This window comes from Cryphonectria parasitica, assembly GCF_011745365.1.
Source record: "Cryphonectria parasitica EP155 unplaced genomic scaffold M406scaffold_3, whole genome shotgun sequence".
NCBI lineage: Eukaryota > Fungi > Ascomycota > Sordariomycetes > Diaporthales > Cryphonectriaceae > Cryphonectria > Cryphonectria parasitica.
This window is the reverse complement of record NW_024468911.1, coordinates 4,951,934-4,973,902: the sequence shown is the minus strand read 5'-3', so window position 1 is coordinate 4,973,902 and position 21,969 is coordinate 4,951,934. Positions and strand designations below refer to the sequence as shown.

Sequence of the window (21,969 nt, the reverse complement as noted above, 5' to 3'; positions counted from 1 at the left end):
ACATACAGCAGTACTAATTATGAATCATATTATATCGTGTGGAGCACAGTCAACCGGCTTCCTTAGTCTCTCCGCGTAACTTACCATACTAGACACACCATAGCAGAAGAAGCATATAAACTCTTAGTACAACCCATTCCTGAGATATGGAAAGAAGGAAAAGAAAAAGAAAAAAAACAGGAAAGAAGACCCCTCTCACTGTTACTTAACGTTATCAAGAAAGGAACATATAGCAATGGCGACAAGTAACACAACAAACCCTCAAGTTCTCAGTCTTCCCGACGGCCGGAATCTGGAATATACCCTCTCTGGCGCCCAGGACGGCTTTCCCTTTGTGTTCATACACGGCACAGTCGGCGCCTGCTGTCCCAATCCTACCATGAGCGCTGTCTGTGCCGCAAAGGGGATCCGGCTTATCACGCCCAGCCGGCCTGGCTACGGCGCCTCGACACGGAGGCAGGGCAGGCAGGTGGTCGACTTTGTGGAGGACATGAAAACGCTCCTTGACTATCTGGGTGTCAAACGTTGTGTAGTTGCTGGGTACAGCGGTGGAGGTAAGGGATGCGATTGTTCATGTCTTCCGCCCTGAGAATCTAGTAGCAGGCAAATCACTGACAATACCTTATCAGGTCCCCATGGCATAGCATGTGCAGCGAGACTGCCAGGCTGTGTAGCAGCGCTTGTCATCGCTGGCGGGGGCCCTACCGATGCAGAGGATCTAGACTATGGCGCGTCGCATGGAGAAAGCAGTAAGTTCTGAAAGTCCATGGTTTTATGTGCATAGAAGTTGGCGATCGTGACCTGACGGACTGGCTGACTGGAGTGCAATCAGACCTAGAAGAGTACGAAGCAATGCAGAAGGGGGAGGAGGCCGTACGAGAGTACTGCCTCAAGGAGCTGCCCGGCATGACGCAGTCGGATGCAAAGGGCCTGACAGAGGAATTGTCCAGCATCCTGCCCGAGGTGGACAAGAAAGCCTTGCTCGAGAACGACTCTCTAGCTCAATATCTTGTGGACCAGTTCCAGCACGGCCTCGGCAATGGTGTCGACGGGTGGATAGACGATGATCTGGAGCTCATGCAGCCATGGGGTTTCCAGCTTCACGAGGTCAGGGTTCCTATCCATGTGTACCAAGGCGATCTAGACAAGATGGTGCCTCCTTCGCACGGGGAGTGGTTTGCGACGCATCTTCCCGAGAAATACGTGAAACCTCACTTGCTGGAGGGGGAGGGACATATTTCTTTGTATCTCAAGTATATGGATGAAATATTGGATTTGGTTCTGACTGAGTCCAAGGCATGAAGTGAATGTAGGTCATGAGGACTGAAGTTTCCTTCAGGTCCCAACATAGGTCGTTTAAGAAGAGGCGGCGTACCAATTCATTTTTCCCTTCAAATGGCAATCCAACTCTATTTTGTCTTCTTCTTTTCTTGCTTTTCCCATATTCTCTATGAATAGATGATTGGCAAGCAAATCTTCTTCCAAGACAATCTTCTGTTTCGTTGATTCTGCAGCCATTAAATCAGTCAGCTATCAGTTCTGAAGAAGAAGAAAAGTATAATAAAAGGATGGTAGAAGCCAGGATCAACAGATTCTTACTGTACTTATATAACCTCCACTTCGATCCGCGGCACCGGCAACACCGTCACAGTGAACCACCACTCCCGGTCTGGTCTTATCTCTGCTAAGTTCTGGCATTCAATATATTTGCTACTTCATTTATTCCTTTCAAAGCTGCTCAAATCATATTTCAAAAAAGTAACAAAGCCACACAGCAAATTCACCAAGGTGTTTATCGCCAAATTACGCTCATCTCCTCTCTCTCTCGCAGCCCGGCTAAATAATCATGTCACCCAAGCCAACAATAGCCATCGCCGGCCTGGCCATCGAAACCTCCACTTTCTCCCCCGCCCGCACCCAAGCCGCCGCCTTCCATGCACGCCGCGGAGACGCCGAAGTCACCGCCTACCACGCCGCCGTCCTAGGCCCAAACACCCCGCTCTCGACAGCTGCCCACTGGCGCGGCGCCCTGATCGGCCACGCCCTTCCTGGCGGGCAGGTCACGCGAGAGGCCTTCGATTCCCTCGCGACAGAGATGGTGGCGCGGCTGGAGGCCATCGACACCACCCCAGACGGGCTCTGGTTCGACATCCACGGGGCAATGTGCGTGGAAGGGCTGGACGATGCCGAGGCGGAGCTCCTGCGGCGGGTAAGAAAGGCGGTGGGGGCTGGCTGCCTCGTGAGCGCCAGCATGGACCTCCACGGCAACGTGTCGCGAGAGCTGGCGCACGCGTGTGACCTGCTCACGTGCTACCGGACGGCGCCGCACGTGGATGTGGTCGAGACACGGGTGCGGGCGTGTGAGAATCTATTGGCTGTGCTAGAGAAGAAGAAGACGACCAAGAAACGGCCTCTCAAAGCGTGGGTGCCCGTGCCGATCCTGTTACCGGGCGAGCAGACGAGCACACGGGACGAGCCCGCCGCGTCCATCTACGCCGCCGTTCCAGGCGTGGCGGAGGGGACGGCGGGCGTGCTGGACGCGGCGATCTGGGTTGGGTATGCTTGGGCTGATGAGCCGCGGAACCGAGCGGCAGTGGTGGTTACGGGATGGGAGAAGGAGGCCGTGGCGGCAGGTGCAGAGAAGCTGGCGCGGCTGTTCTGGGAGAACCGAAAGGGTTTCCATTTTGTGGCGCCGACGGGTAGCTTTGGAGAGTGTCTTGCTACGGCGCTGGAGAGGATCCAGGACGAGAAGAAGAGGCCCTTCTTCATCAGCGACTCGGGTGACAACCCCACCGCAGGCGGGAGCGGCGATGTCACCTGGGGGCTGACTCGTCTCCTGGAGCGGGAGGATTTCAAGAAGGAGGATGGGCCAGTGGTTATCTACGCAAGTGTGCCTGGTCCAGAGGCAATAGACGTCGCTGTCGAGGCGGGAGTGGGCGCAGTGGTGACAGTCACGGCCGGGGCAATGGTGGACGATATCCATGCAGGACCGCTGACGATGACGGGTCGTGTGCACAGCATCAAGCACGGGGACAAGGACGCGGTGACCGAGGTGGTGCTGCAGGTGGGCAGCGTGCACGCCATCCTGACCAAATTACGCAAGCCATATCACAAAGAGAAGGACTTTACGGACCTCGACCTGCGGCCCAGGGAGGCTGCTATCGTGATTGTCAAGATTGGCTATCTCGAGCCAGAGCTGTACGACATGTCTAACGACTGGATGCTGGGCCTCACGCCTGGAGGCGTAGATCAGGACCTTGAGAGGCTGGGCCACGCGAGGATCCGTAGGCCAATGTGGCCGTTTGACAAGGATGCCGAGCGGGAGCCAGACCTCACGGCGAGGTGGATTCCCATGTCTGATGAGCCACTGGAAGGGCCTGATGAGTAGTGGTCTTCCTTTGCTGGTGGAGGAGCAAGGACAACACAGACATGAACTTTTGGATGAGAGAAGGAGAAAACATCCCTCTGTAGACATTATAAAAAAGTTGTATTAATGAATGTTCTCGATGATCTTTGTCCAATCGTGATCGAGGTTTGATCGAAAGAATGTAGTTGTTGATTTCAGCCCTTCTCTCTTTTTCTTCTTCTTCTTCTTCTTCTCCTCCTCCTCCTCCTCCTCTCAAGCAAAAGAGATAGCATCAGGTCGAGGAGGGCTTCCATCCTGTCTGCTCCGGAATCGACGAATTCCTCCCACAAAGAAAGGTTGTGTGCCCAATGATCGACTATTTGTCATTCGGAAGACGTCGGCGGTTGCAAGAGAAGATGTCCATATTATTTGGTGCCAAGCCAGGTTGACGCGGCCATTAGATACTGGATGGGGCATGTTGAAACTGGGTGAGGCAGTTTCGCAGCCAAGCCCTTGTCACAGAAGCCCTCCCGACTTGTGGGTTAGAGGGCCCCACCACTCAGTTTCGACACCCTGACCCGGTAGATACCCATCGGTGCCTCGAGTCGGCCACACCAGGATATTCTCGAATGATGTTGATTATGATTGTCGGAACGAATGGAAGACCTGGCAGACAATCTGATTGTCATCTGCCTCTGGGCTGCCGAAAGAATGCCTCCGGCTTGTTGATAGAACCAGTCATTACTCAGTATGCCGGGTGAGGATCACTTGGCGCGTGGAGTCTGGTGATGATGCCGCGCTGCACGAGGGACAGCGTATCACGCTCGACGATATCATCGGCGCGAACCACGGGCTGTGTATGGATGTTGTTAGCATATTATAACTTTTGAGATTCGCAACTTGATGCCATGGAGAAAGAGGGTAGGTAGACCAACACCAACCTTGAGAGCCAGGCGTCCTGATGGTTCCCTGAGCAGAGCCGGGCGAGCGCTGGCGCCAAGGATCATCACGGTGAATCCGATCACAGAGGAGAACTTCATGTTGACTGATTTTTTGGTTGTTTTTAGAAATTATGAAGATTTCTGTAGAGATTGTCGGTCCAGCAACTTCAGTAAGAAAAGATGTAAAAGGAAAAACACCACCAGGGTTGATGTGTAGAAGGATAAGTCTGCACTTCGTTCCTCTTGAGAGACGATCACTGATGAATTATAGATTGATACATGAAGCCATCTCTGGGTGCGCAGATGGTTTCTTTTAAAGGTTGAGGGCGTCGACGAGAATAGATCCAGCCGTTCGATCTGACAGGTATCGCGACAAGACAGTCGTCAGCTCCCCATAGTAGCTCGACGTGTTGAGGGGCTGTTTCTAGTTGCAGTGCGTTTCAACCCCTGTGAAAATCTGTCTCGACGATGGGACGATGGGAGGGTTTGACACATGATGCACGTGTTCTTGGCCATCTCTTTACCATGGGCATAATACATGTCAGTCAGGTCGTATGGGGAACGGGAACAGGCAGGCTCCTGGACACCACCATAAAGGCATGGTGAATGACATGGCAGTTGACCGGAGTGTGGCCGTCATCTGATGGTGTTTGTTCCCGACCAAACTGGCAAAGGGAGACGACGTTTCGACTGGATTTCATCAGAAGATAAATAGAAACTGTCTGATCAACAAAACGTAGATCACCACCAATATTAGTTCAGCGATGATGAAGCTGTTGCGGATGCAGGCGTTTACCTGCGCAGCCAGCTCGGCCAAGGTCGGAGATGCGAAGAACTAAAAAGAGAGAGGCTGAGGAAGATGCACACCGAGGAGGAAGTTGCGATGAGATGGCACCCAAACAAACATGCACCCCTAACCCTCTGTCATCCCCACCCATCACAGTATCGTGGCCTCAGGCGCCAAAGTGGGGAAGGAGAGGAGAATGATTGGGGGGGGGGGAATTTGGCTCACAGGCAGGCCAGAACCCTGAGCGCCTGGGCCAACGTGGGTAACAGGCACGACAGGGCTTGGGCGACCAGTGGCTAGCGCGGGGTAAATGAAAATTTCCCAATCTTTGCCTGTCCTTCCCTTAGGGCAATGGTTTTGGTTTTTTTTTTCTCTCTGGCTTTCGGGCAGCGACCACTAGAATTCACCACGCTACACCACCAAACCACATTACTCTCCTAAACACCACACTTCACATCCCACCGCCACAATCACCACTTCCGCCTCCTTCCAACCTTCACAACCGCCAAAATGGGTTTCACCGATCTCGTTAGCGATGCCGGCCTGACCGTGCTCAACAGCTTCCTGGTCACTCGATCCTACATCACCGGGTAGGTGCTTTTTTTTTTTCCTCCCCCGCCCCCTCCTCCCTCGTCCATCTCTACCTGGAGCTATGACTCCTCCTTGTTCCCCCTCTCCCTCTTCCTTCCCCTCCTCCTCCTACAATCAGGAAGAGAAGAGGACGATGACGACGACGACGACATCGTCTCCATATGATGATTCCACTGGTCCGTGTTTCTGAGCAGCCTCAAGACCTGCGCATGAATACAAACCCAGCAACTCTGTTGCACCTCTGACCCGCCTCTGTGCTCGCCCACCCCGGTGTCTCGTCTCAGAAATAGCCCCGCCCTACATACCCCTCCAGCTTGATCATCCTCCATTGCTAATACCTGCCCCTCTTCTTCTTGTTGCCCCATCTACAGCTACAACGCCACCCAGGCCGACGTCGCCGTCTTCAAGGCCCTCTCTTCCGCCCCTGACGCCGCCAAGTACCCTCACGCCGCCCGGTGGTACAAGCACATCGCCTCTTACGAGGACGAGTTCGCCACTCTCTCCGGCGATGCCTCCAAGCCCTACACCACCTACGGCCCCGAGGTCGCCGAGGTTACCCTGAACCCTGCCAAGGCACCCGCTGCCGAGGACGACGATGATGTCGACCTGTTCGGCTCCGACGACGAGGAGGAGGATGCCGAGGCCGCCCGTATTCGCGAGGAGCGCCTGGCTGAGTACAAGAAGAAGAAGGAGGGCAAGACCAAGCCTGCCGCCAAGTCCGTTGTGACCTTGGACGTCAAGCCATGGGGTATGTGCTCAGCTACCCATCCATCCATCCATCCTCTCGCTGGAATGGAACCCTGCTTATGCTGGGGTATCATAACATCGACATGCTGACGTGGTTTGCCACACAAAACAGATGACGAGACCGACATGAAGGCGCTTGAGGACTCCGTGCGCAGCATCGAGCAGGACGGTCTGCTCTGGGGTGCCTCCAAGCTGGTCCCTGTCGGCTACGGTGTCAAGAAGCTCCAGATCACCCTGGTCGTCGAGGACGAGAAGGTCTCCCTCGATGAGCTCCAGGAGACAATCCAGGAGTTCGAGGACTATGTCCAGTCCTCCGACGTCCTTGCCATGCAGAAGCTGTGAGCCGCTGGCTGTCGAACGGTGGCTCGGCGGACACGTCTCTCTCTCTCTTTCTCTTTCTCTCTAGTCATATCGCAAATGTGGATGATACTTCTGGCGATTGTGGGAAGAAATCATTCCTTGATGATGTCCATGAGGATATCGTCTGTCCGGTCTACACTCTGCATGGGATAACCGAGGCCGCGCCTGGTAACAAAAAGAATCATGGGTGCGACGAGATAGACAAGAATATCATGGGAAAAATTATCTTCATCCCCAAAAGATCTTTCCCCCTGGCCCTTATGCCGATCATTTTGTCTTGCCAGGATATACTGCTTGTGGTGATACGAAGTTGTATAGCTACGGTTACACATAAAGGGGGCCCGAGACAGTCTTGAAAACTCACCCAGACGAGGAAAAGAAGGAGCAGGTAAATGGGCATCGAGCGTCTTCCACACCGATCAGATTCACTGAAGAGGTCCAGATGGCCGGCAACACACAGGAGACGTCAGTAGCTTGGGCAGTTCTCGTCGTTATTCCCGCCATGTTTTCGACCCCATCATATGGCCTATAAATTATCACCTGAGACCGTACCGCGCACGGCTGTCGCCCATCTCTTCACTCGATCTCAACTCCAGGGTATTGCACACACTGTTCCATCAAGACATCCGTATGAGGATCTTGACATCGATCGCATCTAATGGCATAGCGTAAGCCCCTGAGACGCATCAGTCGTGTTCGACTATGGCTCATCTTCATGCTCGCTATTGCTCATGGCCTGAGATTGCTGCCAATCAGCATCATAGTAGCAAGTTACAGACTGGGGTGATAAGTTGTCCATCATTTGTGAGTGTCTACGTGTCTATATGCTTGCTAACCGCCGCCACAAGTTCGGAAATTCGACCTGTCCTGCCTCACAGGATGTCTCAAAGTGGTCGTCCTGGGAAAAGCTGGCCATATCCCTTGCCTTCGGTGCTGTCCTCCTCAAGCGAGCCTCGCCTCCTTAGCCTTCTCAGCCTCCTTGGCCTCAACAAACTTCCTCATGCCCTCAAAGTGTGTCTTGGCTACATGGGAGTCGACAAACTCGAGGAACCGTACCACTTTGTCGCACGCCTCGTTGAAGTGCAGCGTGATCATGTACTCGTTGGCATATGGGCCGATGACGGTGTCGGCCGTGCTGGTGCACCACAGGGTGACCTTGTTGCCCTTCTCGTCTTCAATAATGTCCTGGATCTGTGGGTTGAAGTCCTGGAAGAGCGGGAGCGAGAAGCTGAAGAACTTTCTGTAGGCGGCGTTGTCCATCTCGGGCTGGCCAAGACTCTCTGTGTAAAAGGTTCCTGTGGTCAGCTTCTTTTGGTCTTGGTTGTCATCATTTTTTGTTGTTGTTGTTGTTGTTCTCTTCCTCGGGCTTTCTCAACCCCAGACACGGAGGAAGGGTGAACGAGGATTCGGGGTAAATGGCGGTATTAACGTACTTGGCAGGATAACCGTGACGCAGTCGTCTGCGCGCAGGGACATGATCTTGTCCAGATCCCAGGAACGGTACGAGTCGATCACTTGGATGGCGAGCTTGCGCCTTGGCGATGTATCTTCTGCCATGGTAGTGGGTAGTAAAATGTTTGTTTTTTTTCCCTTCTTCTTCTTTTTCTTCAGCTCTCAAAAGACTCAAGGCCAGTCGTCAGTATGGTTTTGCAAGCCTTGACAAGAAACAGAAAGAAGAAAAGACAACGAGGCCCAGGTGTCAAGGTGGAGGGGAATGCCAAAGCATGTTATAAATTACGAGCAGGTGACTACGAGACAAATCAGAACAACACCTGTGTCTCTCTTCAGGGTGCAAAACATTGGCAAAGATCCGCCGAACCCAGTGGGACAATCTGAGATCTCGTCACGCGGTCCCCCACCAACACCACCAAGTTTGGCCCCAGGTGCCTCGGTCCAGTTGGCGCCGCTGGAGAGAACAGACGTTGAGTCGTGCCCTCTCGGGAAACGGGGCGGGAACCAATTCGCTCACTATGTGGAATCCAGCTCGGGGCTAAAAGCGCTAGCGAGACAGGAGAGTTGCAGTCCAGACGAGGAACGGGTCGAGGGCCAAGCAAGACAGAAACAAGAAGATGAACAGGATTTCCAAGGGCGATGAGGGGCCGCCAACAGTCCGGTCTCCATCACAGCGCTGGTGGATACATTGCGGTGGTTGTTTGTATATCCTATCGGCCGAGTCAGAAAGGGTCCTTTCGGATCCGGAAAAGGCTCCATCGTGGAATCTTTGGCATGCTATAGGACGACGGTATAGTGACTGCCGGATGTTTTACCGTATGATAGGCCACGGCTAACTTGAGGTGACAATGACTTTGGAAGAAAAAAAGGAGGGTCTCCTCGAAGGGTGAGTTGCTGTGTCGTATCAAGGGATCACGACGCACACTTACAGATGTACTCCGTCCAATGTTACATGGCACATTATGTACATGCAAACCAATGAATAATGCGCGACTCGTTAAGCTCGGGTGTCATCGTGGACACAGATAACCTCGTTGCCGTATGATTGGCCTTTCTTCCCACGAATTCTCCAGACCAGACACGCAGCTTGAAGAAAATCACAAGCAGACCATAGAGAGGCGCAGAGGACCCTTTCATCACCATGCCCTCTCGATTTTACTATACATTGCATAAAACTTATCATCTGTGCCATCATGAAACCACGTGCAATCCACAGACGGTTGGTTCTATTCCCAGTTGGTCATTCCCCTCCCTCTTCCCCACTACTGAGGCACGTCGACACCACTCATTTCAGCACATTTCCTCAGTAACCCGTCCTGGAGCCCTTCATCATCGCCCGCCTCCGAACAGGTCGCCATCTTGGACTGCTGAAAGTACGTTCCCGTCACTCCTTTCGCATTGCCCTCGCCCAGCGCCAACATCACAAACCCCTCCACGCCAGCCTCGATGTCTCCCGGCGCACCAAATCCGCCCAGCTTCGTCGGCACCCAGCCGGGGGTCACAGCATTGCTCTCGACCTCCGCCCACCTCCTCGCAACCCCTTTCGCCAGCATGACAGCGTGGAGCTTGGTATCCCCATACGCCGACTTCTCGAGCGCGTCCAGCCGCGCCTGCCCGGACCGGTGCAGCTCGCTCGACACGTACACCAGCCGCCGCGGCCTCGCCATGAGACAGGTCAGCACGTATGGAGCAAGCGTGTTGACAGTAAACAGCTCCCGCGCCGACCGCGCCGCGCCGCAGACCCCGGCATTGTGCACCACGCAGTCGTAAGGCCCATGTCTGTCAGCCTCTGCCGCGAGCGCTTTTATTCCTTCCATGGTGCGCAGGTCGCTGATCAGGCATGCGTGGGCGCCTGGGCAGGCGGCCTGGGCGTCGGTGGCCCGCTGGGTGTTGCGGGCGTGGAGGACTACCTGGTGGCCCTGGGCGATGAGGCGTTTGGCTGTGAGGGCGCCAAGGCCGTCGGATGAGCCTGTGATGAAGATTCGTGCCATTAAGTTTTTTAAGTTTTTTTTTTTTCCCTTCTCTTAATTCTTTTTTCATTTTTCGAACGGAGTCGGCTGAGTTTGTCAGCAAGATGAACAGCACTGACTTTTGACCAGATGTCACTGACGAAAGCTTGTTAAACCTGGATCCTTCGAGCCGATACATCTTGAAATGTAGGATTCGTTCTAAGTGATATATTGGATTTATCAGCATGTCCGGTCACCGTTGTCCCAGTTCCCCCCAGATCGCGACACGGTGAAATCGGCTCTCGGATATTTATTGATTCCCCTGGCTTGTCTTCAGCTTACCAATGTTCCATCGTATGCGAACGCCATGGGTCGTAACCCATTCAGTAGTCCACAGTGTACTTGCAAGCTCTGATTGAGAGGCCAAAATTAATCAACATTTACATTTGGCACACTGTCATCAGCCATTAAAAGCAGAGAATATGATGTCATGTATTGCGCGCGTGCAGTCATAAACGCGGGCCCACCGGACATACCTATTGTAAAGTCCGGTCTTTTCATCGTGTGTCTACGGTAGCCGTGTGTATTGTCAACAAAGAGGACATGCTAATGAAGAAGCTCTTATGGAATAGACATTAGTAGATATTCACACACCTCAAGGTCCGGGCAAGGCATTAGAAGGCAGCCATTGTACGATGTCCAGAGACAGTTGTTACTTATTTCAAAAATATCAGGTTAATAGTTAAGGAGAAACGTATGAGCTGAGCACGTGGAAGTGGCTGAATGAGTGTTGAGATTGAATCTATCTAATACAAAAGGAAGATCTTCTAAGTAACTAAACCAGGCTCTGAGATGGTTTATAAGGAGATCAAAACAGAGGGTTAGGGTTAAATATGCTCCATTTTTCACAATAGTTAATTCAGACTGTGTAGAATCTTCATAGCCATTCTTGGAAGTTCTAGACATATATCAGCCGTCAATACATCTTGTGATGTCTGGAGTTTGGCCAGAATCTCGTGACAATAGACATGTCCCTTCCATGAGCATGATCGGCGTCTTCAAAAGTGTCATCTGTACACGAGACCGAGTCACGCATTCATTGTCCAATCATTTAGGGTGCAGTGTATGGCTAGATGTCCAACATGCATCAAGAATGGATCGAGGCTGTGGGATGGGGGATGTGAGGGATGAAAGTGAGAAGGCACGCAGTTCCAAGCAGAAGGTTGATGTTCTGATATATGGACTCGATTGAACCATACGGCCGAGAAATGTATGCTAGTGAATTAAAATGAAACGAGACAGCGCGGGAATTAACAATCCTAAACTTAAATTATTGTTCAAGTTGCTAAATTTGGTGCACTGCACCACGTAAAGCGTCTCATACTCAATTTCTCTCGTTATCGACGTGCATGGAGTAATGTGGGAATTATGCTGCATCTTGAATATCTTGAGCGGGGCCGTAGAAGATGGCACAATGTTTAATGTTACTAGTGGAAGTTCTATATCGGAATGGTCCTAGTAATTGCTCATCGACAAGGCTTAGGTCCGTTGGCATATCTTTCTAGTGATCATAGTTCCAAGTATCTCAGAGGTCTAGGTGGAGGCATACAGGGCCAAGGAAAACAATGCCAAATAATCTGGCGAGAAAAAGAAAAAGACTCGACACCACTTGGGATTGAACAGGCAGCCTCCTTCAAACAATGGCCAAACAGCGCCCCCCCCCCTCCCCCCTCTCTCCTCCCCCAAGACCATCTCCCACCCTCACCCACACACGTAGCAAACGTAACAAAATCTGTTCACGACGTATTGGCACATAGAGAAGTAGAGGGAAAAAGAGCTCGCCAGAAAAAAAAGGGCAAAAAACAACCCCGAAGGGCACTGCCGAGCAGACTTATGGCGACTTGTGAGCAGGTTCCCCGGTACCGCGCCCGGTGAGTCGTACCAGATCCTCTGCAGCTTTCAGTGGAGGGAACTGCGGCTAGGTAGCTTGCTCAAGGCTAATGGACTCGATTGTGGAAAGATGAATCTTACCACTGCGCCAACAAACAACTTATTGCTTTGGACTGATCACTTTTGGTTTATATGTTACCCTCCACTTCCTGCCACGTTTAGCCCCTTCCCCTTGTCTCTTCCATTTCCCTGCAGCAGCCCAGTCAAAGATACTTCCCAAGCAAACCATTATGCCATCACCTATGCCAACTTGTTGCCAGCTGATTCAACCTGCTTGAAGAAGGAGGACACTCCACCACAGCCACCCGCCAACCCTCCTGTACGTAATTTTGACGAAACAAGTTGGCTTCTACACTATTTTCTTTCACATATCAGTCTTTTTCTTCAACACTCTGAAGAGACTTTGATTTCTGATGGATTGGGAAAGATGTTTGTTTCTCCCCACACGTCCACTATGACGACGCGTCTGACGCGTGTTTGGCAGCCCTTCGCGACACCGCGACCACCACAGATCTGAGAAGAGGCGTCAAATTCTCGTCAGTATGGATCTTCATTATCACCCGAGGTCTGATTGATTCGAATTCCTTGTGAATAACAGCAAAGAAATAGCCTACTCCTCCAGTTGCCATCCATCATTACCCACACTGACTCAAGTGTTCTACAGTCTCTGCTCCAAGTACCCAAGTATCTTCTATAACTGACGATCAGAGGAGAGATTATTCATTGTTCTACCCACCAAGCTTGAGTCAATCATGTCCACTGCAAATTCGAGAACAATGTTGTCACTCAGGTGGAATACATATCCAAGCACGTCGTCCTGCTTATGTAAGCAGATCAGCCTCACGAAAAGACGGGTTCGACGAAAGGCCAAGAATACTGTCAGCTGTTCCACGACTGACTTCCTCGGAACTGGAACTGAGCTGACAATGGAGACAGTGCTCTTGAAGCTGTACTGGTCTAAGTTCTAACCATCATAACCTGACCCTGACTGCATCTGGTCGACGAGCCCGCATGACGCGACGCATGTAATACGAGCTCGACGACAGGCGTCAGAGGGTCTTGGGACATGGATAAGCAACTGGCATGTCTGATTCACAAGTGACAATTGGTGACGTTGAGACTGCATAGGTACTCATGATACGTCAAGGTCAGGCAGAGTCGGAGCGAGACAGAAGCTGGGATGCAAAGCTCACTCCCACCTCCATCATCATCAGAATGCGCACAGAGTTGCCAAAGATATTCGAAGTTCAATTTTTGAACAAAAGGAAATAACGCGGTATCGGTTCTGCTGAATCTTCCACCTATGATGTGATGACCGCGGATAGTGCACACCAATGACTGTGCAACTTCGGCCTTTGCTCTCCTCCTACTCTCTCACTGATATGGGAGCCTGTCAGTCACCAGGCATCTCCAGTCATCCACATGCCAATGATGACCGCCCAGGTCATATTCCATCGGAGGATTCGGCCTTCCTCGCATTACTCGCGGTTGCAGGCGCCCAGCATCGATATGCCACACTTGCTTGTTGGTCGTGTAGTTGAGGTAGCCCTTCTGTATATCCTCCTGTTGTCAGATGCATAGATCTACTAGCCACAATGTTGTTTTACGAAACGGATGGTTACATCTGCTATTGAGCATGTACATACCTCGACAATTGGGCGGGTTTCGCCGCGTGGGTCGGCCTCCCTTCGGATCAGCGAGAGTCTGGCCTGTGACTGTAGGATGTCAGGAATACTCCTGACGTGCTCGCTGTCCTTGGTCTTGAGCTCCTCGTCGCGAACTGTCTTGAGCGCCTTGACCACGTCAAAGATTCTCTGGTCGCGGATGGGGACGCCCGGGTGCTTGGTGATGTTATCGAGTATCACTTCATCCCGCGCGGTCGTGTCTGTAAAAGTACGATTTATAAGGGTACAGGTCCTCAGGCGCGGGAACTCGAGCAATAAGTCGTACATGGTCAATTTGTCGTCTCCAGTCTCAGTGAGGCGATCAGGAATGCCCACGAGGTGCTTGACATAAGGCTTTGCCGCATCAGGGAATTTTTGCAACAAGAATTTGAAAGAGTACCCAACGGAGAACTCGTCTTTATCCGAGTTGGGGACACCGAAAGGCTTGAACCTTGGGATCGTGGCCCAGCCGTCGTCGTCGTCTACCTCGCCCCCTCCCGCCCTATAGGCAGCCATGACAAAACGAGGAGCATTGGCATCACAGTCACTTCCGAGCAGGACGGTCTCGCCCCAGTAGGTAACCAGGCCCTCCTTGTAGATGGCGCGGCAGGTCAAGAGCAGGCTGTAATGGAAGCTGGTCAAAATTTTCGCGTACTCCCAATACGGGTGGCGGCGTATCCGCTTCATCACATCCGTCGCGTTTCGGTTTGGGCGTGTTTCTGCTTCGAAAATCTCCCGAAGCTCTAGCGGATAGTGTTCAGGATGTTTATCAGGCCTGAGCTCCAGGGTAGATCCGTAGAAGACGTAGGTGTAGATTCGAAGGCGTATGTCGACGGGAATTTGAGTGAACAAGGGGGAGTTCGTATGACCTGTGGCGACGGGAGAAGTACGCTCCTGGGGTCCAACGGCGACCTGTTTCGAGTTATCGGCGACCTCTTTGGAGCCAATATCCTCCGTGGTTTCAGCAGCCTTGCTGAGGTCAACAGTTTCACTGGGGTCTGTGATTTCATTGGAACCTGCAGTCTCGCTGGAGTCTGGAGACTCACTGGAGCCAGCTGTTTCCTTCTTTTCGGCCATCTGGAAAGACTTTGTTGGTGTTGGTGCTATGTATGTACAGTACAGGGCTGGGGATGGTGGAGATCAGGTAATATGGTAGCATGGTAATATGGTAATACAGAGAAGAAATAAATCCAGAGAGGCAGATGGTAGCAGGCTGCTGCAGGTATTTGTGGGAATGGACAGAAGCTGGCCCAGGCAAGCTCTTCTGATTCACAAAAGGGGTGGTTGCATCATTACCTCATGCTGCAGCTTACACCTCAGCCTTCATCTTGATTACAAGGTCACTATAGTCTTGGAACCAGCATTTTTATGATCAGTCCGTATTTCTTGAGCTCTGTCCGTTTACTGCCGTTACGAATGAACCATTTCTTCTTACAATTCATCTTTTTCCCATTGACATGTCAAGAAGCTCACCAGTCATATGGAGCCCTGTACAAGGTACGTACAGTCATTGTACTCCAGGGTTGCCTGTAATTACAGGGGTTGCTGTGGGGTACGGAATGGTTTCTCTGTCTTCCCTGATAAGCCTGCTACTACATGTGTCACTGCATAGAACTAACCTTTTAGCTGTAGTGGGTTGTTGCTGAGCCTCCCGATTGCAGTCCTCAACATATCAGATCTCCCTCAGTCTGCCCCCCCTTGGCCTTCCTTCTGGCCTCCCCCCTCTGCGGTGTAACTATAACTTCGCCTCTCTGTCCTCCTCAAATGCGGTGTATAGGCATGTCTGGAGGCACCTATCCATATCGAGCGCAGGGTGCGTACGGTGCCACGTCTTTTGGTGGCACAGGCAGATGCCGTGTTATTACTTTTTTTGCAAGATTTTCCTACAGGATCTACCTCAGCTTGCCTCTTTTCCTCACCGCACTTTAATCAAAATGGTGAGACAAGCCCACGCGGCCTCTCCAGTCCCGGCCCTTTCAGTTATCAGCCATCGGAAAAAGATGTGCTCAGATGATGAAAATGATGGATGTGGCTGCTTGGCTGGTTGCACCAGCGGGACGGACGTGTCGATCTTCGCCATGTTGCTTTTGCTTATGTATTTCTCATGTTTAGTTCTCTCCCTTGGTTCCGACTTTAGGCTACTGCAAAGGCTGCAGAATCTCAGACAACCTTAAGGGAATCAAGCATACCATCAACCGAGAATTCACCCCCTCTCATCTCTTCATTCTCTCCCATTTCTTCTTCAATTTTCCAATGGCCCCTCTCTCGCTCTCTCAAACCTGGAGGCGAGTCTCGGAAACAAGTCTCACATTCGGCTGTCTCGAAATCGCTATGGGAACTGGGCAGTACGTCAGTCGCCAGCGCTATTCCCGTTTAAATTGTGGTTATAGCCGCTGAGTAGACCCGGCCGAGGCTCTAGTATTCACTTTTCAGCGGGGGGTTTTCTGTACCTCTCGGCAGTCTCCTCGACTGGGGTTGATTTATGGCGTCTACCAAAGCCTTTCTTTTCGGAATCCGAGTAGTCTGCACCTGGTGCACGTCAGGCCGCCTTGCCGCCGTGTCAAAGTCAAGGGGGCTTTTACTCTCTCCTCTGCTGAATTCTGAAACGCGATGCGGACGTCCACCTTGCTGAAACGTCGCGACGTGCATACCTCACGATTGTCTTCAGGGATACTGGACATCAGAAGCCGAAGGGCCGGCCCGGCTGTAACAGGCAAAAAGAGAGTGAGAGTGAGGGAGAGCAACACACACACACACACACACACACACACACACACACAGTGAGAGAGAAGCACACCCTTTCACGGTTGACCATTTGAAAAGGACACTATTTAAATTTATGCGTGTGAGGATGTGATTTTTTCCATCTGATACGCATACATCGCATGATGCTGTGATGGTCATGATACCCACTAAATGAGCCGCGTGGCTGCACATCCCGCCGAACGAGATCTCGAACTCGAATTACCGTCTGCATGATGTTGAACATCAGTCTGAAAACATGCTCCGAGGTCCCTCAAGTCCCTTTGTTGGTATTTTTCTTTTCCTTCTATCCCTTGTAGAAGGGTGTTGTTTTCTATTTTTCTTTTTTCGCCCTTGACTTTCATGCCGCCTCTTGTTGCTGAGTATCATCTTACCCACCTTACGTTTCTTACACTTGATTCTTGTCAATGCCGTATTATCGTCCGGTCTTTGTTCTCTTGGCTTTGAACATGATCTGATACGTTCTGCACCCAATCCCTTCCTCGCCCTGCGACGATCATTTCTTATCTTTCTTTTTCCCTCTTCTTTCTATGATTCCCACTTCTCCGCCCACTGCTGGCTCAGGTGGCTCTTTTTCTTTCCATTTTTTTTTTCTTCTTTCTTGTCTTTCTTACCTTCTTTTTCCCCACCTTAATTAGGCTACGCCTGGTCAACTCTTTGGGTTGTACATAGCGTGCTGGCTCGCGCAGAGCAGGCCTCGATGCTTGATATTCCTTTCATATTTATTTCAAAAAGGCTGGGATCCTCATTTTCTTCGCTTTACTTAATCAAGTGTCTCCCAGGAGGAAATCTGCCTTACTAATAATTTTTTCCCTCAGTCTCAACGGCTGTTGAGCCCACTCCTGGGTGAGCTGGACGACGCATCTGTCGGTGTATAAGATTAATTCAGAGACATTCTGGCGCATGATTGAAGCTGGCAGCCCTGGAGATGGTACCTCCTGGGTTCAACGCATGGCGGTCAGTTATCTAGTGGACCATGGTCTTGTCTACTCACCAATTCAAGCTTGCTGACTGAATTTTCAAATTTTTTTTCTTTCCCCTTCTCAGATATCAGCGAAGTGATATCTCTCAAAGAGCCTCCGCGATGCATGATCGGGATGAATCCATTCAGTATGGGGAAGAGCGCGCCGTCTCGGGAGGCGGCATGAAGAGGGACCAGAATCACCAGGGCTCCAAGGAGCGTGACAACACCAATGGAGGAGGTGCAGGAGGAGGTGGAGGAGGAAGTGGAGGAGGAAGTGGAGGAGGAAGTGGAGGAGGAAGTGGAGGAGGAGGCAGCGGCGGCGGCAATGGCGGCGGCGGCGGTGGTGGTGGTGGTGGCGGCAACAACGGTGGAAACGGTGGTGACAAGAACAGTGGAAAGGAGGACAACAAGGACAAGAAAACGGAGGAAGACCACACTAGCTCACCACCTGTCACCGTTCAGACACAGCCAAAGCCAAGCTCGACATCAGTCTCTGTTGAGTCCAGCACGGTCCTGCCTACACCATCATCGTCATCCACTTTCACTTCCACTTCCCTTGCGACATCAACGCCACCACCTCTACCAACAACTTCAGTTGCAGCGTCACCACTGGTAGCATCAAGCACATCGTCCATCGTGACGACAGACCCTGTTACGACTACGACTACTTCGTCTACATCGAGTTCGCCGTCGGAAACCACTGTTTTACTGACAACCTCTTCTGTCTCCACCGTCACCGTCGATAATACCTCAACTGCCACAGCCCTGGCCCAGTCGTCCATCCCCAGCAGCAGCATCGTCATCGGACAGCAAGACAGAGGAGGCCAGTCTAATGATTATAGCGGCAACAGCAGCCAAAAACTGCCGCCGCCACCTCCCAACAACACCAAGTTCGCCATCGCCTTTGGAACTCTAGGTAAGTTTCTTTCCCTTCCCCTCAACAAAAAAGTTAGTTTCATCGTCACAATGCTAAATCTTGTGCTGCTATAGGTGCGGTGGGCTTTATTGTGGGAATCGTCTGGGCCATCATGCTCATCCGCCAACGCCGTCGGCGAAGAGACAAATACGGGGGCAATCCGTACAAGCAACGTCTGTTCGCCAATAAGCGCAGCTACTTCAACTTCAACAATAAGCGCCGTGACGGTCCCTCAAGCCCTAGCAGAGATATCAATGAGGATGCCAGCTCCATCCGCTCCGTCCAAGGCTATCTCGACGAGAAGCGACAGGACCCTCGCTATCCCATTCCCATGCCTGAGCCCGCCCCGGTGCATCAGGCTAACATCCGCAAGAGCCTCGCCGGCTGGTTCCAGCGGTCCGGCGAGCAACAACCGCTGAACGTGAACACAATCAGTGAGCGGTGGAGCCGCTGGGCCGCTCGTGGTGTATCTCAGAAAGGTGGGGTCCAGTACTCGGGCTCATCGGCGGCAGCAGCACAGGATATTCCACCACTACCACCCAATATCGCCTACATGCCTCAGCAACAGCAATATCAACCGCCACCTTCTTCTCAGGACGACATCTCCGAGCTAGACGCCACAGGCCCGGAGGTCAACCGACGCGAGTCTGTATCGTTCTCTCGTGAGGATGCAAAGGCATATCTCACTAGCCACTGGTCCCAGTCCTCGGGTGCGCCAGAGCAAATGTCCTCGGGGAGCTCGTGGACGTCTGGTGCTCGGACGACGACTACGACGACAGCGGCGGGGATGGGCGCTGTGCCCCCCAGCTTGATACCCGGTGGAGGTCCACAGAGAGTGGCGAGTGAGCTGACGAGCCTGCGCGAGGAGTTGTTGGTGCTGTACCGACAGGGCGCACAAGATACCACGGGAGGCTCAAGGTGAGGAGAGGTCGTGAGAATGAAAGGGTTAGTTTGTTTAATTGGTGGTTTTTTTCTTTCGTTTTTGTGTAAATATGTCGGCAGGCTCTGGCCTCCACGCGTAAATAAAATGTGGAAGTGATGAGAGCTAGCTTTCTACTACCTTAGGTATTTTGTTATATTTTAATCGCATTTTCCATCGACCAATACTCCCCACGCAGTCAAGATACTAGGGATTGAAGGGGTAGCTTCCGATTTGAAAATTCCCTTCTCCACGAGGCTGATGATCCTCAAACACGAGCTAACAAGCTATTGTACCGTCCAACAGTAATTGATCATGACCTACAAGACCAAACAGTCATTTGAGGGAATACTGAGAACCCCATGGTGCTTTCCATCGTGGAGTAAAAAAAAAAATGAGACAAAGACCTCCAGGGAGAAGAAAACCCAAATAGCCTCCAAGAAAAAAGATTAGTTGTTCACACTATCCGGCCCTGTTGAGATAGATAAATGAATGGCGTGCAGCAGCAAACATGGAAAGACTGAAAAATGGGCTGCGCTGGTCAAATTTTGCCCACAGTGACCCTTGCCGAATACTTCAACTTGGTATCGTGGCGAGGCCTGCGGGAGTAACCACGCCACTCATGACAAGAATGTCGGTGGCAGATCCGGTCCTGTCGAGAATGAATATCAGCATAAAGTCTACTGTGAGATAGCACGATTGTACGACACAGAGAGAAGGGAAAAACTCACCCCAGACATGCAGGTTATCCATGCTCATCGCGCTATGCTGAGTGGGATAGTCCTGGTCCAGCAGGTCGCCGTCGACATAGTGCTCCAAGATGAACTTGCTGGGGTCGAACCAGTAGTCAAAGATCTGGCTTCCCATGATATGCCTCCCGACGCCCCAGCAGTTCTCATAGCCCTTGTGGCGGAGCCAGTCGTGGCCCAGGACCTGAGCGTCGAAGTCGTGCGTCTCGAAGCTGCTGTGGTGGACGTGTGGGGCGCGAGGGCCCTCAAAGAAGAAGAAGCAGTGGTGATCGACTCGCTCTGGGCCCTTTCCAAGGCGGAAGAAAACGGTGACGTCCTCGCCGGCGTCGTTGTGGATCAGCTCAGAGGGGTGGAAGTTGAAGTAGGTCGAGTAGAACTCAAAGGCCTTCTTGTAGTTTGTCACGCACAAGCCAAAGTGGCCGAGCTTGTGGACCGGCGCAGGGCGCTTCTGGAAGCGTTGGGTTTGATTGACGCCGCGGTACTGCTTCTCGGGCTGTATATGTGTGCATGCGTGTTGTCAGAAAATGACCAGAGACTTCTAGCAACGCTCAGTTGCTACGGGAAAGGGAGCACTGCTCACATAGTTGGGCTTCGGCTCAGGCAGCTCCAGGCTCAAGGGCTCGACCAGCTCCTGACCATAAACCAGGTGGAAGGGGAAGCCATCCACGGGGTCATAGAAGGTCACACACTTGCCGCCGCCTGGCGCGCCCTCCATCTCATACACATCAGTAGCCTTGGCCTCCTTTGGCAAGGTCTTGCTCGCCCTCTCCAGCTCCTCCAAAGAGTCAACAGCAAACGCCGTGCCGCCAAACTTGGTCTCGTCCGAGGCCTCGACACACAGCACAAAGGGCTCGACGCCGTAGCCGCGGTAGTAGGTGCGGGGCCCCTCGCGCTTCACCTCAAAGAAGCCAAAGTCCACCATGAAGGCCCGTGCCGCGTCGACATCTTCAGGTTTGTACTTGTAGTAGATATGGCTTATACGGGTCAACTGGATCTTCTTGGGGGCTTCAGTCGCCATGAGGGGCAACAGCTTAAGAGTCGAATTTGATTGTTGAAGCTTGCTACAAGGTGCTGAGAGAGCTTGTTGGGAGCTGACGAGCCCTCTTAAATAACAAAGCCTGCCTGGCGCTTATCCGATTGCTAGAAAGGATTCAGTCTCCTACGCTCAAAGGAGCAAGAGTTGATGTAGGTGAGATTTGTTTTACCCAAAAATAAAAACCAAGAGTTACATTAGAATCACCAATTTTGGGGGCCAGATATAGATAATCTCTCTCTCCCAAGCTCAACTCAGAAGCCGCGAGGGGTAATAGTTGATGTCTAGTGGCACGACACAAGGATGACAGCGGGGAAACCTGTGGAACCCTCTCCACGTCTTTTGTAACGATGAGTGGCCATCTTGGATCGATGTGATACTCGAACTTTGGTAGTAGGGGTGACGGCAGTTGTGTTCGACTGTCAAGGCGAGCTCGTCGTGAACTTGTAAATCCGTGTGGACCCGACTCAATATAATTCGGGTCGTTTGGAGAAATATTTCAGCCGGGCCAAGAGTAGCATGGAGAAGTATTAAATCCGTACATCCGCCTGCATATGCTGCATTCTCCAACAGTGTCTCCTCCATCTCCTCTCGGGGTCGCGGCTCTTGTTTCGAAGATGGAGGCTTCCAGAGGGGCTCGGCTAATGTGCGTAGTACATCAACAAGTACTTTGTACTGTATAAGGTATATGTATCAGGGTTAGGGTACATCAATAGAGCATGGTGAGGATCGATAAGATAAGGCCAGCTACCTTTTTGGGGGGCGCCCACCTGCTGGGGGAGGGGTTCAGTGGCTTTTCAGTCTGACGTTGGCGAAATCAAGTCTGTTACGCCTCTAT

General features: G+C 52.0%; 7 protein-coding genes across 7 annotated transcripts; 3 read left to right on the top strand and 4 right to left on the bottom strand.

Annotated features, from left to right (window-relative positions):
- Positions 1–235: 235 nt before the first annotated feature.
- M406DRAFT_70182 (uncharacterized protein) lies at positions 236–1,302 on the top strand (the record flags this gene model as incomplete). Its single annotated transcript, XM_040925319.1, has 3 exons — positions 236–554; positions 630–749; positions 833–1,302. 3 exons carry the CDS (start codon positions 236–238, stop codon positions 1,300–1,302), a joined length of 909 nt encoding a protein of 302 aa, XP_040779045.1.
- A 544-nt stretch (positions 1,303–1,846) lies between these two features.
- Positions 1,847–3,388, top strand: M406DRAFT_338720 (Microcystin LR degradation protein MlrC; the record flags this gene model as incomplete). Its single annotated transcript, XM_040921377.1, has 1 exon — positions 1,847–3,388. The coding sequence occupies one exon, from the start codon at positions 1,847–1,849 to the stop codon at positions 3,386–3,388; it is 1,542 nt and encodes a 513-aa protein (XP_040779044.1).
- A 2,088-nt stretch (positions 3,389–5,476) lies between these two features.
- On the top strand, positions 5,477–7,041 carry M406DRAFT_355828 (uncharacterized protein). Its single transcript, XM_040923270.1, has 3 exons — positions 5,477–5,664; positions 6,037–6,413; positions 6,525–7,041. Exons 1-3 carry the CDS (start codon positions 5,585–5,587, stop codon positions 6,752–6,754), a joined length of 687 nt encoding a protein of 228 aa, XP_040779043.1. The 5' UTR covers positions 5,477–5,584; the 3' UTR covers positions 6,755–7,041.
- Positions 7,042–7,714: 673 nt separating this feature from the next.
- Positions 7,715–8,329, bottom strand: M406DRAFT_329121 (uncharacterized protein; the record flags this gene model as incomplete). Its single annotated transcript, XM_040920397.1, has 2 exons — positions 7,715–8,052; positions 8,206–8,329. 2 exons carry the CDS (start codon positions 8,327–8,329, stop codon positions 7,715–7,717), a joined length of 462 nt encoding a protein of 153 aa, XP_040779042.1.
- Positions 8,330–9,486: 1,157 nt separating this feature from the next.
- M406DRAFT_252509 (NAD(P)-binding protein) lies at positions 9,487–10,215 on the bottom strand (the record flags this gene model as incomplete). Its single annotated transcript, XM_040916850.1, has 1 exon — positions 9,487–10,215. One exon carries the CDS (start codon positions 10,213–10,215, stop codon positions 9,487–9,489), a length of 729 nt encoding a protein of 242 aa, XP_040779041.1.
- A 3,282-nt stretch (positions 10,216–13,497) lies between these two features.
- M406DRAFT_106881 (uncharacterized protein) lies at positions 13,498–14,864 on the bottom strand (the record flags this gene model as incomplete). Its single annotated transcript, XM_040915211.1, has 2 exons — positions 13,498–13,686; positions 13,770–14,864. 2 exons carry the CDS (start codon positions 14,862–14,864, stop codon positions 13,498–13,500), a joined length of 1,284 nt encoding a protein of 427 aa, XP_040779040.1.
- A 4,004-nt stretch (positions 14,865–18,868) lies between these two features.
- Positions 18,869–21,131, bottom strand: M406DRAFT_321841 (uncharacterized protein). The gene is made up of 3 exons (XM_040919564.1): positions 20,679–21,131; positions 20,081–20,591; positions 18,869–20,001 (listed from the first exon to the last, which is right to left on the bottom strand). The coding sequence occupies exons 1-3, from the start codon at positions 21,114–21,116 to the stop codon at positions 19,970–19,972; spliced, it is 981 nt and encodes a 326-aa protein (XP_040779039.1). The 5' UTR covers positions 21,117–21,131; the 3' UTR covers positions 18,869–19,969.
- Positions 21,132–21,969: the final 838 nt, after the last annotated feature.